A 19,537-nucleotide genomic window follows, 5' to 3' on the forward strand; every position below is an offset into this window, starting at 1 on the left:
ATGTACGTTAGATATATAAAAATATTACAGACTGAATACACTAGGATGCTAGTGTCTATCTCGTAATCAAAAAAGATTTCTTAAAAGGTGGACATTATTGTTGTCAGTTTTCCTTTAAGTATCCAATCCTAAACACACATGTAGTTTCTCAAGCTTTTGCTCTTCTATTGCCTTTTTGATCTGCCCACTTAGTTCTTTTTTGTTTTTCCCAAATTAAGAAAGGTTGTGGTATACAAAGAAAAGATATAAAAAATTTTCAATCTCTCTCTCTCTCTCATTTTAATTTCTAAAGGTGGCACCGAAAATCAAAGCACTGATGATGGAGTCGGGTACTACCATGGTTGGATATCAGCCACAGGGTGATAAAGTCAACTTCTTCCGAATGGTCATCTCAAACCCAGCAGCAACGAAGTCTGACATAGACTTCCTCATTGAGGAAATAGAGAGACTGGGGCAGGAGCTGTAGTGCAATGGTCGAGTTATTTATTTCTCTAATTCACTGTTTTCCAGTACTGGCTATTTTTTTAACCCAGTTCTGCAGAACATGTTTTAAGGAAAATTCCGTTTCTGTAAGCTCCAATCTCCTAAGACATCGTTAAACAGCAGCAACAAGGTATAGGCTACTAAAACATACGTGTATTGGTAGATCATTTTACTGAGGGAAAATGTATTATCTTGAAGTTGAAGTACTGTTGACTCTCACATTGGTCTTGTTTATTGTAGTCAGCAGGAAATTAGTAAGTACTAAAATAGAAAATTAAGAACTCTGCACAGTACATATGTACAGTATAAATATATATATAATTATATATATACATATATATACATATATATATATATATAAAGTGGTTATAAACTTAGACCTAAGCCACAGCATGTTTTCCACTTTAAGAGAATTAAGTTTTCCTTCAACAACTAATGACGTGGATAATGTGCTACAGATTTTTTGCCAGGTAAAAATAGACATATAGAAACATTTCTAAAATGTAGATTCTTAGGAGCTAAAGAAAACATATAACAGTATTAAATCTTATTGTTGGTGCTTCTCTTACATACAAAACAGCAATCTCTAACAGCACCTTTGAGTAAAATAGTTGTATTTCCCCTTTAGTGTCACATCAGGGGATAATAGTAGCAGAGTCATTGTAACAGGTATATTATTGCTGTATTTTTAGAGGTTAATTTGTGTAGATTGTGTATATTATTGTTAATTGACTTTGTGTAAAAGGATTTAAATGTAATAGTTTTACAGCAAGATAACTGTTGAATTGTAGGTATATGAAATATTTGCTTATTTATATGCAGAGATTTACCATGCTGAAGAGTTGTCTTGTATTTTCTTCCATTTGTAATGTATCCTATTTATATATTATTGAAGTTCTAAATAATGTTTATGGTATTTTAGTGTATTCGTGAGCCAAAGAAAAAATACAAAAATATTAGTTGACACTTTCATTTAAATCCTAGTGCCCTTAAAATAATAATTTACAGATAATTTTACTGATTAGAAAGAATTCTAACATTGTATATAGGTTGTCAAATAATGAAATCCCCTTAATCTATTAGAATTTTCATTTTTATTTATTGTAATGTCAGAATGTCTGTTCAGTGTTCTGAATGCTTTTCTAGTGAATATGGGTTGCTAACCAAGGCCCCTGGTCTTGAGCTGTATTTCAGGACTGATCTGTATGACCATTCTAACTAAATTCTTTGGGAAGATTCCTGAAGGTCTATAGCATATATATGAGAGTCTTAACCATCACCGTTCTTTTAGTGAAATTAAATTCACTATGTGGTTGGAGCACATAAAATAAATAGAAACAAAATTCATCTTAGAATTTTTAAATACAGCTGGCTTGTTGCAACAATTTAAAAGTATAGACACCAGAGTCGCCTGCAGCTTGTTCAGTTTTAATCATTAGATAATCAATACTGCAAAGTGGAAAACTCCATACTGGAAGCAGAATAGTGGAACAAAATGAAAATTCAATAGTTCTCTGTCTACAGAATTACTGTCATGGTGATAAATGGAATATGCTGATTTCAAACCTCTTCATACATGACTCTATGTCTATTACCCATGCAAGTCAATAATTAGTTGTGTTTTCTTTTTCTTTTTTTTCTTCTCCAAATCAGTAATAAAATCTAATTACTTTAGAAATATTCAGTGAAATGCAGTCACACTATGCCATATTCACAGTTTCTGTGACCCTCTTCAGTTCTGTGGAAGGACAGACAGCTACAGACAGCAGATACTTCCATCCTGCAGGGTCCCACAGGTTGTCTTCTGAGGATGCTGTCTCATATCTTCGGCTGGGTCAGAACAGGTAGAAAGAAGAATCTGTGAAATAGTAAATGTCACGTCATATAGCACAGCCTTTCCAACTTTTTGTAGGACTATTGTTCATCCCTTTTCCATAACATTCTGCAAAACCTTTTCTTGATATCATCCAAGTTAAATCTAAAATGATTATAAATTTGTCACTGTCTTCTAAGTTTATGGTTATGACCTTCAAAAGATTATATACATCATTATGTTTAAGCCTTGAAACCCCTACTAATCCCAGCAGTACAGTATTTCTTTAGTAGGTTCTTTTCATCAAGATAGTGCAGTTGGTATCTTGCTTTTTTAATCTTAAACCATAACCTTCCTTAATTATAAGCCTGATATCTTACCATGCCTTCACTAGTTAACATTTTTTGATGTAAACTGCTATGCTGTAAGACCTGAGGCCTGCCCCACAGAAGCAGTGTGAATATTGACTTCAGTACCAAGTTCCACAATATTGTTATTCTTTATAGATATAAGCTATTCATCAAAACCTGAGGGCCTCTCACTTAAGCTGTTTTTTAGGATTATAGAATGAAGTTTGTTTTGAAGAGAGAGCATTGTCACATTTCAGTTCAAAGGCTTCTGCCTGAGATCTGGTCTCTGTCACAATTTTACTTTATTCAAAGTCCAGCTACAGAAGGTTGAGTCCTTAGTTCTTCTGGTTTATGAGAAACAGTATGAACTAGGATAATCAATGCAAATGTATTTAACTACTGACCTTACTTCACTAGGGTATTTTGTGTCTTCCACACCAGCAGCACCATAGTCATTGTGATTTCTTCTACCAGTTCCTAGGTGAGAATTTCTAACTTCCTGCACCTCCTTTGTCAGGTTATTTCATCAACAGTATTACAAAACTGGAAGATCACAATTTACCCTTAATCCTCTAACCTTAACATTTTAACCTCATGGATCTTGTATCCAGATCATCATCTTGATATGGTAGTAACAATCTATGGTATTTGAAATTTTATATCCCCTAGAAGCATATAAACTACGTAAAAAGAATTATCTGATATAACTGACTGCAAAACTGTAGGAAATACTGTAATATGGTTTACTGGCATTCATATGGCAAGGCTTGGACAGTCTGTTGATCTATCGTCAGAAATAGATCTAGATCTCCTCAGCATGTGTATCGTGTTTTGCTCACTAGAATTTCAGCTTCCTTATTTAGTGGAGTATCTTGCTTTTTGGAGGTAAGAAGCATCAGAGGTTTTAGCTGTTGCCATTGATGGTTTTTATACAGAGAGAAATAATAGAGCTCCTCCTGCTTGCCTGAGAAATGAGAAAGTTATCACAGAGGTACTTTCTCTAAAGATTGGAGCTTTAAATCCATCTTCCTACACTCTGAATTTTATCTTGCCTTTCTGCAGTGTTGTCTTGACACAGGTGATACCTACAGGTTGTTTTGTTTTTAGTTTAGTTTTGTGGTTGTTTTTTTTTTGTTTGTTTGTTTATTTGTTTGTTTTCGGTGTGTGTGAAGCTTTTAATTCTAATATCAGCTCCAGAGTGCTTCCCTATTACATGTACCGGCTTCCATATGCACAGGGCTCATATTAGTTTCTGACCTGGTTAGCTGGTTTTAACAGAGCAATTATGGTCATCAGTAAGAAAACTCATCTGTGTTTTCTTATCAGGTAATTTTCATCTTGGTAATATGTTACAGCTTCTCAAACAAAAGCTTTCCTGGAATATTCCTGTTTTTTAATCCATACGCTATTAACCATGAGAGATCAGGAAGTATGGATATACAGAAGTGTTGACTAATTCAAAGCATTACAATTCCAGGTGAGTAACTTTGCTTTTCTGAGGTTTAAAATATAGCAATTTTGTGTTTAAAATCACACTGACAATCACTGTAATTTGGCCGGGTGAATTCAGATCAAATAAATAATAGGCAAGGTTTTAGCTGAACATGTAGCTGCAGAGCTTATTAACTGAAGCAATTTTTATAGAAAAGACTGATCATTAGATGAAAATCAACAACAGCTGTTGATTTTGAATGAGAAGAATTCTGGTTGTATTACTAAAGGTACTTTTCTGGAGAAGATAGATTATACCATTCATTGCAGACAGAAAGAACCAGGGGCCTTGAGAGTAGCCCAGGATTTTAAAATAATTGAACGATGATTCATAATCTGTTTTTTGAATGGTGACAAATATGAAGAGATTTTTTAAACAGAATCTCTGTTTTGTGGTTAAAGAAATGTCGAAGTTATAAAGAAGATATGCAATGCAGTTTTAATTTTTCAATAAAAGTTGATCTTAAAACCGTCTTATTTGTCTCATATAATTTTTGTGAGCTCTTGTTTCCTTAAGAATATGAGACAAAAGCCATACAATATCCTTCACATCAAAAAAAAAAAAGGCAAATTCTAAGGCCACTGTTTAGTTTTAATTGTGAATTGAATGTCATCTTATACCAACACAGACTGAGGAAGATCTCCAAGCTCTGAACATTGATCTTTGAAGAGGGTAGTTGAGATATTAGTAATGTGTAAAAATGCTTTAAAAAAAAAAATCTGTCTGTATGGTGTTTTGTGTGGTTTCTGAAATTCTCATCCAACTTACTCATACAGAGGATCCAGGAAAGTGAAAAAAGAGGTTCGGAATGGGTTAAAAAAATGAGATCAAACTGTTCTGGTAAAAATGATGCTATTTAATCTGTGAATATATTTATAAAATTTATATTCTTGTAATGCAGGTCTTACTTTCAGGAAGACTTGAATACACAGTTAATTTTGCTTTACCATGCCACTGTTTGATCTCGGTGTTTATTTACTAAGCATATTTAAATCTGCACACAGTCAGAACTATGATGTTTTTATGCACTTTTCTGTACAAGGACTTTTCTGTACAAAATAACAACAACAACAAAAAAGAATGGGACTAGGATTAAAAGTGTTTTGAAAGGTATTATGTTTCAGCAGTTAAGTGCTTGTCTGACAAGAAAGATACAGGGATGCCCCCACAAGAGGAGACCCCACAGCGCCCCATGGCGACAACCCTGTGATATCAGTGCTATGGGATACTGAGTGACTGATTGCAAGTGTTGAAATTTTGCATAGCAAAAAATCTGTGATTATTCTTATCATAGTTAGTCAGGCAGTGCAATTAGAACTGTCTCTTTGGATGAGGGTTCAGCCACTTTTGTAGTAAGCATTACAATGTGCAGTCTTTTACAGTAGAAATGTTTCCTTGAAATACAAGGATTGGCAACTTTACATTTGTGAGTCAAGTAAATATGTTGTGTAAGAATAATTTTGGAAAGGTGTACAAGGGAAGCCTAATCTTACTATCACAGAACTCCACAGAAGAACTGTTGCTGATTGCATGAATCAGTCTTACCCATTCCTGGAACTGAAAGACCATTTCAACAGAATGGGACCCTATGTTTGAGGTAGAAAAATATACTGAAATTCTTATATTCTCTTAAATAAAAAAACGGGGATGGGGGATATGCATAATGCAATTGACATCAAACAAATCCAGTGTGTTTTATAGAGTCATATGTTTTAAAATACACCAGAAACTGAGTTTGAGCAGAAAGTAGTTGAAAGGTAAAGTCTGTAAGAATGCATAACTTCAGGGAAATATTGTTTTGTTTAATTTTTCCTAGTCAGACTTAAATGAAGCATAATAATTACAAGCTACAAGACTTTTCCTGTGTAAATATAGTATGAACTAATGATTTTGTGGCAAAAAGTGAATTACATAATATATGTGTATCAATTTATATATGCATGATACATACATGATACATGTATCATGTATAACATGAAAAAGGTAATTTAAAAAAAATGGTTTCTAGACCATATTTTGGGGTAACCTGCCATTCTACTGTGGGAGTCAAAATATTTTAATTCTTTGTATACTAAATATATTGGAAAATAAGAATAAATTTTGAATTCATAGAAGCATAAAAAGATTTTTTTTCATGATATAGACAAACTGTAATTAATTACTGCCATGTGCATTTGTGCACTATCCATAGAAATGTCATTGATTTTTAATAACATGTAACACAGGTTTGATTTAGATTACTTTAGGGTAAGATGAGCATCATGCAGGTGGGATGAGATTTATTAAGAACTGTTTTTTTCCAAGTTAAAAAATTTTATGCAGCAAAAAAAAAGGGCATGAGAAAGTTATATGCTGCAAAGAAATTTTTTAAGTCCAGTCTCTAAGCGTAGCATGTAGATAAAATAATGTAATGCACTAAAATAAAATAATGGAAGATGAATTTATCTTTTGTGAGTATTAAGGAGATTTCTGCTTATGCAAAGATTGTTTAATCAATAAAATGTTAGGATACGAATGAGATTTGGTAGTTAGTACAGCTCACTGATGTCAATAGAATCATATCTCCCTAAATTTCTTCTTTAGTGTTTTATAATTTGCAGATTGCGACAGTTATGCTTAGGGTGATAACAGATGAATCTGGAGTACTTCATCACGAACTGGAACTAAGCTAGTGAAGAGGAAATGAGAAGATGAAGTATCAACAGAAAGCAAAGTCTAAAAGGATGGCTGCTCAACATGGAAGGATTGGGGTTTCACTGGACCATTTGGGAGAATTGGACTTCTAAACAAAGCAGAATTAAATTTATGATTAGAATAAAAGATAAGCTGAAATTTTTAAGTAGACCGGTGAAGAAAGATAAACTTTCTGGTTCTCTGTTTTAATAGATTTATCTACCAAGGAAAACTGGAACGTCATTTAGTAATGTTGATAATAGAAAAATTAGAAGATAAGATATTGCATAACTTGATTTGTTTCTGCTGTTTATTAGGTAATCTGTTCAGCATCTGAATATAATTCTTTTAGGTTGGATAAGTATACTTTATATGTGTATTTGTGAGTGTATTTATATTCCTTGATATAGGACACGTGCATGTACATAGTATGTATCAGAAAAAAAAAAAAGTATTGCATGATGTTGACCATTTTGTGGAACATCTGCAAAGATTCTTTAAGTATAACATTAAACTAGTATATCATGAAGGAGGTAGTAAATTTTTTTCCCTTACCTTTGAAAATGTGTGTGTGTATGTTTATGTGTATATGAATGATTAAATCTCTGTCATTAATTTCTTAAATTATATGCTTTTTAACAGGATACTGTTCCTAGTTAATCTGAGAATGGTTTGTTTGATCCAGGAATTACTGTGTGAAAAATTTTGGCTTTTTTCTATATAGAAAGCAGTTGTCCCACGGCAATGTGAGCGAAAATATGTAACAGTATTACAGGTGATAGGAAGTGGAGAAAAACTAAGTTGAATGTTTCAAGAAAGCCTAGAAATGGACAGTAAAAGCAAAATCAACTAATGTAAGTGCAATTACTTTAACTTAGACCTACAGGCCTTTTATCTGTGACCACAACATAAACTGATTTCAAATCCTATCCACTGAAAGTGTGATAAAAGCAATTGTTTGGATAATCCTGGCATATAAAGGAGACATACTGTCCTTTAAAATAAGGAAAGCTTGAATATTATCTTTGAGCTGGACAAGTACAAGGTATATTAAAAGCAACATGAGATAGGCAGAAGACAATTCTCACTCAGGGTCATGTTGGTCAGTTCTTATTAAGTATTCTAAAGATTGCACATATAAATTATGATCGCTGTTCAATATATTGCTTTACTAATTAGTACTTTTCCTGGTCCCCAGCAAAAAAGGCCATTAATCTCAGTTAAGCTTCTTGCTTTACATTTGGGAAATCTGCCTGCAGGGTAAGACTGACATTTGTGGGAATAGGGCCAGACTGACCACTAGATTGTATAAAATGAACTCTTTCTTTCCATTACTTTGACTTTTTCATGATTCCCTGTTGCAATGTCTGGCCATGAGCATTCTTTAAAGAAAAGGACCTAAGTGACTGTGTCTGTTTCAGCTAATGCACTTTTCTGCTACACACATAGTGCTGCCAGTTCACTAGAAAAGAGTCAGGTTTAGTTTCCCTGTTCTAAATGCCCCGTATCAGTGAATTGACTTTTTTGTTGTTGTTATTACTTAGACGTCGTGAAACGTTCTGTAGGTTAATTACCAACTCTGCTGTGTTACAGTATAATGCAATGCATATTCTCTTGTCTTCCAAAGGACATCAGGTCTTCTTTTTTTGCAAGATATAACGAGAAGTCAGATTGCTAATTTGTGACCTGGCTCCCTAGCAGTGAGAATTGTAATTGCCATCAGACAGCTCCCTCTGCTTTCCTAAGTGAGTACACACAGACTCTGATTGCAGCATTAGAGCTAGTGTTGCAGTTGAAAGAAAACACAACATTTCTTCCTTTTGAATGTATCAACATCACTTATAAGAGAGCAATCAGGCCAGTTATTTCTACAAGTCTCCTTCCCCAAAAATCTAATTTTTATTTATTTATTCCCAGAAATTCTGTGTCTGTAATGTAAATAATTACACTTTGCTATTGTTGAAAAACTTCGGAACATACGCTGATTTCCTATATATAATAGTTCTATAATTGTACAAATACTGGTATACTGGAAGAAGTCCAGGGTGTCTGAGGAATTTGGTGGCTTTCTTTCACCCTGTAGTTCCATCCAGAGCTATTTCCAGTAAGCTGACAAAGTCATCAAAAGAAGAAACTGAGATCACTGGGTTGTGCCATAGAGACCTGGGTAGTTAAGAAAATGTAGATGACTCAAACTTACAACAGGAATGCCTCTTGCCGTCTCATCTTTAAACAAAAACAATTAATTAAAAAAGCTTCAGTGAACAAATGGCTTCTGCCTGGGACCTTGTCCTCACATTAGGGTTTATAAAGTATGCTACTAATTCATCTATTTAAGCGAGCATAATTCATGTACAAGTATACATCTGTAGGCTTGCAACATCAGGTAAAGGTAAATATCCATCCACTTTTCACAGCATTGCACGTTGCAGATCCTTCCACTGAATGGAAGAAGAGATCCTTACAAGTGCATGTATTTGTGTGCACGCACGTGTATGCACACCTGTGAGTGAGTGCAAGAAAGGTTTCTCTGTCAGGCTACCAAACCAGACTTGTATCTGTGTTTGAATGAAAGAGTAGATGGGGTGGTTTTCCTGTTGTGAGAAAGCAAAACCAGCTCAGACACCCTGACCTTGGTGGGTGTCTCAGGTACAAATAAAAGGGGAAAGAGAGATAACGTGATCTGTGGTGATATACCAAAGAGTCATATAGTCCCAAGCTGAGGACAACAGTCACACAGGGCTTTATTTTGCTATATTTTTCAACATAGTAAAATTGCCCAGTAGACAAACGCAAGCATACAGCGCTTTTAAGACTGAATAATTTGCAAAGTAGTAAAGCATTAGAAGAAGCCAATAAATTACTTGATAACAGAATCTACACTCTAAGTGATGCTCACTACTTATAGTTTGAAATAAATACCGGTTTAAAGTATGTAGTTTTGTAAGAATACATTGAGTGTACGTGAATAATTACCTGTCACTAATTATTTATTTACGTAATTTTATATGCACAGGATTTTTCTAGCAGTAATATTTTCCATTACATCCATAGGTACTAGAAACACTTTTTAAATTTTTACCATCCACATCGCTCAGCAAAGGGGAACAGAGGAATTGTTTAGAAAGGTAAAGCTTTCTTTTACCCATGTTAATTTATGTTCAACTATTTTAAATCATGTTCATCTGCTGATAGTGTGTATGCCTATCAAATTGTGTGTTTGTTTCCTAGCCTAAATAATGCAAGTTTTGTTACTGAAATCATTTGAAATGGCAAAAGGCAATGCAAAACAGTGGAAAACACATGAATAACTGTTGTAATGACTTACAGAAGCAAGTGATGTGAGCTAACAGATTACTAGCTTCTCTCTTCTTGCTTTGTATCCAATGTGCTCTCTGAAATGCAGATTCAACAATCTGGGCAGCTGTTGGTCAGTTAAAATAAACAGTACCAAGGATTCAGAAAAATTGGGGCCCATTTCCTATCACTCTATAACCAAGCTTTTATGCCTGTTTGTGAATGGGATGTGAGATGTGGTAGGTTCTCTTCCACCAAAACCAACTCACACTTCCACTCTCTGTCTCTCACACACACGTTTATAATTCAATTACTGTTTGAAAAAACTTTATAGCAAAACTTTATATGTTGAACCTTCTCATGGAGGACTGTGTGTATATATACATGTATGTCTCTATATCTGACTTTTAGCTAATAACTGGATTAGATATTCAATAAAAAGTAAAACTACAAAATAGATCTAAAATACACATATATAAAATATATAAACTGTTAGAAAGAACTTAGCAGTCATTTGATTTTGCTTTCTTTAGTAATATGCTACAAGTTACTTTTTAACTACCTTATAAACTGAAGGTATTTATCATGCAATTCATATTTATCCATGCTCTACAAGCCACAATGTAATTGTAACTAGTACTATGAGGTCTGTTTAATTTGTAGGTCTCTGGACTCAGTAATGTCTTAGAAGATACAGCAGTTGAATTGCTTTTAGCTGGTTCAGTAATCGTTGCAGTTGTTTTGCATTTGACTGTAATTGCTGGGATTTAGTGGGGTTGCTTTATAAAACAAACAGGAAACCATCAACAAATGACAATGTTAACAGTTTATGCAGTTAGGTTGTAATCTGTTGATGGCTTTCTAACAGATTAAGACCTGACAGCATAAGTAAGAAGATAATATAGAATTTAAACAAAAAAAACAGTAAATTCACCCTCGTGTAATTCTGTTGTATTTTAGTGAAATTCAATGAAGAAAAACTAGGGCCAAATTTAATGGACTAGGACCAGGTGTACTGCTATGGTTCCATAAGGAATGTGGTCACAGTAGGAGAAATAGACTGGTATGAGGGAGAATGAGCTGAGGGTGACCACAGGAGATGCTCTGCATCCTGCATCCCTATAGCTTCAGGTTCATATTTCATGGCTAAACATCCAAGAGCTTTAACCTGCCAATCTTTGCTGCTGTGATACAGCTGCACAGAATGGTAGGAGAATGGACATTTTAAAGTCTGAGCAAAAGACAGTAGCCAATTTTATTAGAGAGGGTGCAAGGAGTCAAAACAAGATAAACAAGAAATGAACTAGGAATCTCCCACAAATCTTACAATGCATTTTTAACAGACAAAATTTGCTTATACAAAATGGAGATTTGCAATGGAAGTAGTACCTCTGCCTTTGTTATTTTAATATGAAAAAATACTTTTCTGTAAAGTTTGCATACAACCCCCACTAAGCAGATTTTGTGTTTCCCACTGGGTTCTCAGTAGTCATTAAAGAGAAGCAATAACTGGAGGGAAGGGCAGAAGGTGGAAAATAGCACACAGGCGGCTGGGTGAGGACAGAGCTCACATCAAGACCTGAATCTGAGAATTGCTCCCAGGCAGGCTGTGACTGCCAGCCTGTGACTTCTTCAGCTCCTGCTGGATCAGGGCCTTAGACTGCAATTTCAGACTCTTGCATTACTCCTTGTTCCTTTTCTAAACAGTTCTGTGGCTTCCCTTGAAACCAGTGGGTAAACTGCCATGTCCCCTTTTGTTTCCTGGCCACAGTAATTTCCTCCACACTTCTGTTTGCTAGACTGATGTTGACTGCATTTTTCCCCTTCATGCTGACTTAAGTAGGAAAAATCCCAAATGATTATGTCTTTCATTTTCTTCAAGTTGCTTTGCTGTGTCCTTCTTGGAAGTTTCTCAGCCCAGACCCCTGTTCCAGCAGTGCCTGAGCTTAGGGTAACATCCTAGCTTGTGATGGGATCTAAAAGCCGTGTGGAAAATCCCTTAGGGCACTGGCCCTGAGACCAAATCAAGGCAAGACACTCAAAGAAATACACTAGGTAGGTGATGTCTGTGTTCCTGAAAAGAGCTGTAAGGTCTTCCAGAAACATCTTTGAAAGTCCTAGTTAATGCTTTGTTCATCAGTTACAACACGACAAAATGCTACCCCTACAAGTAGGAAGGAAGAAGCCCTCTAATGGTTAAGATGCAATCATTATTGAATTATCCTCACAGTGTGTTGTACTTAAAAGCTAGTCACTGCATTCAGAGAAGTACTCTGGTCCATGCAGGACTCAAACACCTTAGCTCTAATGGTGATCTACCTCGAACAGCAAGAGAAGAGCCAGTGACTGAAGGAACAAAGGGGGTGGCACTAGTCTTCCAGCTGGTACATTACACTAAGTCACCAATTCAGTTGATTACGTTGAAACCTGCGAATCTCATCTCAAAGTAAACAAAACACATTCCATCACATTCTTCTGGGACCCAGCTGGACTCACCAGCTCCCATCTCCCATACTTTGTGTTTGCTGAGAAAAGCATTTGAGCAGGTGGTATTAGCAAGGACCATTGAATCATTCTTGTCAGCAACATGGAAAAGCATTATTTTTCTGTGTCATTTGGCTTTCACTGTGGTGAATTCAGATGACAAACTGCTCATTTGATGCTTAAGCTCAACACGTGTGTGACAGCCTCTGCTGCTGCCTTTAGGACACTGCAGGACGTAGAGTGAGCTCTGTCTGTCTGCAGTGAAATGGAAAACCCACATGAAATAAATGCCTATGCAGGGATATTGCATCTTATCATGAGTTATACTTTAATTTAGTTTAACATACTTAGATAGCAGTGGAAGTAAGTTCTGACATATTTACTCTTTCTAAAACTCATTGGTTTTGCTAATTCCTTCAGGAAGTCCTGTAGCATTTCCTCTTTGGAAACAGTGCCAAGAGTGCTCAGGTAGCCTAGCCAGTGAAGGAAGAATTCACCTCAACTTCAGCCTTTCGCCACTTTCATTAGTACATGTGAGAGAGCACAAAGTCAACCTTCTGAGGAAAAAGGCAGGATAGTGCATTGGGATGACACTGCTTTATGGCTAGGCTCATAGGATCTGATTATATCCCAATACTTCTCTTTTTTCCTAACCATTTTTTTTTATTGTTATTGTTTTCTCCAGTGGCAATTCTTAAAAAGAAGGATCCTCTGGCTGGCTTTAATAACTCTACCTGAAGCATATGCTATCAAGTAGCATTTTTACTAGAATTTTAAGGTAATGATTTGAGAAATGTTAGCATAGAAGACTGCCACTCCCAGGGCACATATTGTATTATGTTGCCAGTTTGTCTGATAGCATTCAAACTTCCAAATCTAATTTCCAAATAAATAAAGTTCACGAGGTCCCAGCAGAGGCATCCTGCTGTCTCAGTGATGTGATAAATAACAGTGAAAACTTAGTAGATCCTACTCTTGCTTAATGCCTCCCCCTCCCCACCTCCCCCCCCCCCAAAAAAAAAAAAAAAGACTTTCATGTGGAAGATAAAAGAATCCTTTCCCTTAAGGCCTGAAAGAAAAAAAGTTATCAGCTGCTGTGGCAGAAGAAAATAAATCACAAAAGACTTCTCAGGGCAAGAAAAGATAAAGGAGAAGAAGAAGTTAAGATTTTTATTTTTATTTTTCTGAAGGGAGCTTAACGATAGCTTAAGAAATACGTGGTTGTGGAAGCTTTCATAGAACATGTCAGGCATGAAAATAACTCAAAACATAACGAAGACTAAAAAGATCCTTTCCTGAGGCTAAGGCAGATTGCTTTCTCTGAGCTAGCAATGTATTGTTTCAAGCATGGCTGGAAAGAGGCTAATGGTGTTTAGTTTGTAGCTGTCCAAAAGATGGAGGAATGTGGCCTTCTGTGACTAATGAAAGCTCGTAGGAGGGTTGTCAGAGAGCTGGAGCTCCATAAACAGGGAAGAGGAGTATTGTGAACAGCACGTGTAGCCTATGTAGTCAAATCATCCCAGTGTCACTGTCCTAGTGTGCTATTTGTCCTGCATAACCCAAATTCTCTGTGATAACATTTGTTTTATTCCTTCTTTCTGTAAAGAGGGACCTTCTAGGTCCTACATATTTCTTCTCTCGTACTATTTGCCTGTCCCAGGCACGACAAAGTGGCAGAAGCCCAGCAGTAGCAATCTGTGGGATATGAGAGCATTTATATAAGTTGCTGTTGTGGATGATACCAGTTTCTAAAGGACACTGTTCTGTATTCAGGCAAACAGACGAAAACGTCAGGGTTTTCCAGAGAGGCAACTTTCCTGTAATTGTGCCTCGATACATATGCCATTCCTGTTTCTTATGGCTTTTAGAGCTGCTCTTGTGATCTGAGAGCCAAGTCTGTGAAGACCAAATCTATAAAATGAAATACTGGGGATGAAACCATCACAGGGTTGTCTTTTGTTCCTGATACTGAATAACTATATTTGACACTCCTGGTCAAGTCTGTCAAGCCAAGTGCAATTTCTTTTCTTAATGTTTAGCATGTTTGCAATAACTCTTTAAGGCCTATAGAAAAGGTCTGGACTTTCTGCCAAGAAGGGCCTTGTGTTCAACCTTTGTGGCAGGTACAATACATGGAGCAACATTCAAGATGGGACAGTAAAAGATTTAATACACGGTCCATTTTTAATATGAGACCTCTTTAGCATAAGCCTTTCTCCTGTACTGCTTTCTTCGAGTAGAGTCTTCATCAATAGATGTTCCTAACATCGCTCAGCAGAACCTAGCAATTAGATAATACAGTCAAGACGTACGTTTGTGTTTCTGTTCTGCTGCTGTTTTGTCTCAATGCATAAACCTTGAGATGGGAAACTCAGAAGTAGGGGTTTTGTTTGTTTTTGTGCATACCTAAGCTTGTCATTTCTGTTTCATTCTCAACTCTCAATAAGGGTTGTTAGAAGCAAAGTGTGGCAGACTTCTTCATTTAAAATAAAAGAATTTAGAGCCTTTTATAGAACCATAACTGGAATAGTACATACCACTGTAGAAAGTACTGGACAACCAAGACATACTCTAGAAGGGATTCTAGTGAGCAAAAACACTTCTTTTGTTTGGTTTATTATGTTTAACAAAACAGGATTTAACATGTTCTTGGTAAACAAAAAGGATTGCAGCAGCAAATCTTTGACTATCACCCAAGTCTCTTATTGTAAGCTATTTCTAAAACTCCTATTTTTTGGCTAACCACTTGGGTTGAAAATGACTGACAAATAGCCCATGTAAGTATCATGTAATGAAGTGGTTTAAAATTACTTAATTTATCCTCCATTATAATCCCTCCTTACACAACATCTCTAGCTACAGTACCTCTAAAGCCAGCTGCTATCTGCAGCTGAATAGTAGCAGGCCTATTAAGCCTCTTAAATACTTGCATTCTAATTCCTAAATTGGGTGGCCAGAACCTTAGTCTGAGCAATTTGCTTCTATAATTAAGATTCTATCAATGTTTCTATTATAAACCCTCTTTTCAGCCCAATATAATTTAAAGAGACTTCTTTTCTGTTTTAACAGTGAAGCAAACCCATTGTCCATGATTTCATGTACACTGTGTTATTTCCTAGGTAATAATCAAGCAAATCTTTGAGACATTCTGACATTTTCCATTAACTCTGTGCCCTCTCTTTACAATTCACCAATGCATCTTTTATTGTGAGGATACATATTTCAAGATTATTCTTCTCTATTATGCCTGTTCTTAGTCATACACTCCTTAAAAATGCTTACTGTTGTCCTTTGGGACAGAAATCGGGATCTGATTTGGCTATATGAAATGGGAAAACAAACCAGAGTAAGGATTACAAGTTTAGAGGAATAACTTCTGGAGGCAGAAGGCTGAGGGCATTCATTTCACTGAGCCCATTCCAAGACTGAAGCACACATTTTCAAATCTTTGTGGAAGCAGATGTCAATTTGGGGATTTCATCTACTGCCTTCTAGTCTTAAGTGAAACCACTGTGTCCACAGGAAACAAGTAGAGGTTGTCAGACGATAAAAAGCTATTCTGTCAGAAACGGACTACTATAATACATTAATTGTCAAACCCATGCCCCTTCCAAATTTGTCTGAAAACTACTTGTCATTGTCCAACTCAAAGAAAACAACTAGGGCTTCAGTAGCTTTGGGAAAAAAAGCAGAGTTAACCCATATTACAGCCAATCACTTCTACTAGCAAAGTAATTAAAGTTTTAGTTAATTTCCTGTGGTTTATTAATAGCACCTCCACAAATTAGTTCTGCTGAGTTTCTGATTTCTGAAATAAAAGTCTCAATTCTGGACTCAATTCAGTTGAGGAAGAAGGCTGTAGATTACCTTTACAATCCCTCTCCCTCTGATCTGTTGATGGCATCTGCAGTCCTCAGTGCAAATTACAGCAGCCAGAGGAGCTGTTCCTGATAATAACCAGAGCATGACAACACTGACTACATCTCTAATATGTCCTCATGCCAGGAGCTCTGGGGGAAAAGCAGAGAGCAATTCTGCCAGCTATCTGCCACCCTACAGTGTGCTGTCAGATCCTGCTGACACTGTGGCTCTTCCCTCCCACTGACATAAGGAAGCTGCTGCATGTCACAGCATTTGCAAGTTTGAGTTTTCAGCTAAGTTTTTTTAGCTCCAGCTCTTTCTCTGGGGGGGACAAGTCTTTCCTAATTATCTCACACAAACTGCTTCTCCTCCCTTGTGCAATGATGTAATTCAGCAATAATACAATGAAAATTGTTGGATTTTTTGTAGTGGTAAAAAATGTCAAGAGGTCAAGACTTGGCTTTCTGAGTTCAGAGAGGTCTTCTTGTGCCTTGCTGAGCACAAGGGAGAGCAAGCCCTGCAGCATTGTACCTGGGAAGACTGCATCTGAGAGCAACCTGTCCAGCTAGCGCCTTCCTTGTTTGCATTTCATTCTCTTTTCAGCTGCATAGCAACTAACGGCCATAAAAACAGCTCTAAAAAGCCCCACATTACTCCTGCATTTAATTAACTTTTAGAGCATCAGACCATAGTATTTAATCACAGCCTGCCTATTTGTAAGGGGTTATTTGGTCTGAGGCTCACTAACACTTGGCTTCCATTCAAAGGGATTCAATGCTACTTCTCTTTACATTTCACACATGGTCTGCTCTTTTCACAGCTGTCTCCAGTAGCAGGTCAAGCACAGGTTCTTCAGCCTCACAACTCTCACATTTGCACAAATGCTGACCATCCCTAGCTTACTTTTTTATTAGCTAACCTCAGTCCCAAAACTCCTACGGCTCCTGAACTAAGGCAGTGAGTATGTGTATGTGGGTACTAGTGCAGCCTAATGGATGGGTTTAAGGCTTCTCTGTGTCAGCAGGCTTTTAGCAGCCATTTGCGCAGCCTAGAGCTACTTTTCCATAGAGCTGAAGGGTCTGTGCTTTATGCCCTCTAGTAATGTGAAATTCTAAGCCAGGTGGATGCCTTCCAAGTGGCCATGGTTTGTTCCCTGCACTCTTGCAAAGGAGATCAAATCTCCTTGAGCACTGCTAACAGATGAGTTGTTTTTAGACATACATCAGACTGTTTATGGCTCCTTCCAACCCCAGTCCTGCTACGCTATGACCGGACTCAACAAGCAGATATGCTGACCTGCAGCTCCTTGTGCTGGGCAATATGTTTACGGCAGGAATGAATGAGGTTGATTAAGGGATAAAAGATGTTATGACCAAGAACTTCCTTGTGTCCCATCCTTTTCTCAGTCACTGGACACTGCAGCTCTGTTTCTGCCTAAAACTGTCTCCTCTTAGTGTTTGATTACTGGGACAATCCCTTTTATTACCTTATCCACTGGAGATGCAGGCCTCCCCATAACTCTGGCAATATTCACTTAATTTAGTTTTAAAGGCACACAGTAATTAAAATGATTTACCGATTCTTAATAACGCTTCAAAAGCTATTGTTCTGGTGTATTTGTGTATGTTTCACTTTGAGGACATTTCTGCAATAAATCATCGTTTACTGCTTGTCTTAGCCCCTGGATGCTTTGGGTCAAACCTGTTGGTTAGTGCTTTTTTATTTCAGTAGCTCCCTTCCTGCTGCACATGCACTGGTTTCTCCATCCATCTTTATTCCTGTTTGCCCAGCACCAACAATACAGAAGGGATTAAGGAGGGAAAGTAAGCTGCTTTTCTTCAGCCACTGTATTTCCTGCTCTGCAGAGGGATGCTGGCCTGTGCTGAAAGCATTTGAAATACATCCTCTCCAAAGGTCAGCGTGGCTGTTTCATCTGTTGGGAACTGGATTTTAGCCAAGAGCCTTAGCTGACAGTTTCAAGAAGGCCACTTCAACATCCGTCTCATGCAGACAATTGTATGCAGTCTCCAGACTAATAATTCATCATTTGCACATATGTGTTTCTTCTCCTTCATTATTTTACTAGCATATTAGAAGGGCCGTGATTTATTTGTTAATTCATTATTACTCTTATCAAATGATGACATGTTGTTATCCAGGAAGATGCACTTGCTATCTCACAACTAATTATGCCAATTAAGTTTTCATGATTCCACCACAAAGCACAGCTCATTAACTTTAATTACTTTTGAAATGCAGCTGCTGAGTTACATACAGAAAGGAACAGGTAGGTTATATTGTTAGTTAATTTCTGCAGATGAAGTTTGTTGTCATTAGGTCTTAAGTGATACTTTCGGCCAATTTTGTTCCATATTTCCCATGTAAGTTTTGTGTCTTTTCACTTAAGAGGGTTTTAAATGTTCTTTTTCTTCACAGACTAGCCTTTCACTATAGAATGCTGGACCAAGACCAAAGATACTTCATCAGATAAATCTGGTGTTTCAGTTCAGCCTTTAATGGGAGTCAGTGGACATTGACAAAGAACATCCTTCTTCACCAGAGCGGAACCAGCCCAAAAGGAGTGACAGCATTTTGATGGAAACCTGAGATGCTGTGGTAAGGCTAATAATGTTCCTACAAAAAAGCATCTCAGGGCTTGCAGTAATGCATGTGGCTTACATCTCCAGAGAGGTGCCAGGTTACTATTTCTCTGAAGGGGTGCACCACGTGCAGGCATGAGACGTTTACAGATCTCCTGGGGAAGAAGGAAACAGAATTTATTTGTGTCTGTGAGAATAAGACAAACTGACAACAAAAGCAGCAGCACCGACCAGCTCTCAGAGGACATAGTGTCCAAGCAGACTCACAGTCACAAAATCTCTGTTGTCTTGTTTCCCCACTAGCCCTGAGGTTTTACCCATGACACTGTGCCTGTTGTAACTGTGTAGTTTCTGAACTGATACAGCTTGGTGTATTTTTACACAGTTTGGTGCATCTGTGCTCAGTGCCCCAGGAGAACTGGTCTAGATGGGACCAGCTGAAGCAAACCAAAAAGCTGATGTGCCATTTGCCTAGCTGTGAAGG

At 37.0% G+C, this 19,537-nt stretch overlaps 1 protein-coding gene across 2 annotated transcripts in view; it reads left to right on the top strand.

Annotated features, from left to right (window-relative positions):
- Positions 1–19,537, top strand: part of GAD1 (glutamate decarboxylase 1) — a 53,062-nt gene that overhangs the window by 24,755 nt on the left and 8,770 nt on the right. For both annotated transcript variants that reach the window (XM_083842468.1, XM_083842469.1), the window contains exons 17-18: positions 293–9,939; positions 18,890–19,069. In XM_083842468.1, coding sequence (XP_083698594.1) covers positions 293–466 — 174 coding nt within the window. In that variant the 3' untranslated portion in view covers positions 467–9,939; positions 18,890–19,069. The remainder of the gene's footprint in view (positions 1–292; positions 9,940–18,889; positions 19,070–19,537) is intronic.

The sequence above is a fragment of the Anser anser genome (genome assembly GCF_964211835.1).
Source record: "Anser anser genome assembly, chromosome: 6".
In the NCBI taxonomy this organism is placed as follows: Eukaryota; Metazoa; Chordata; class Aves; order Anseriformes; family Anatidae; genus Anser; species Anser anser.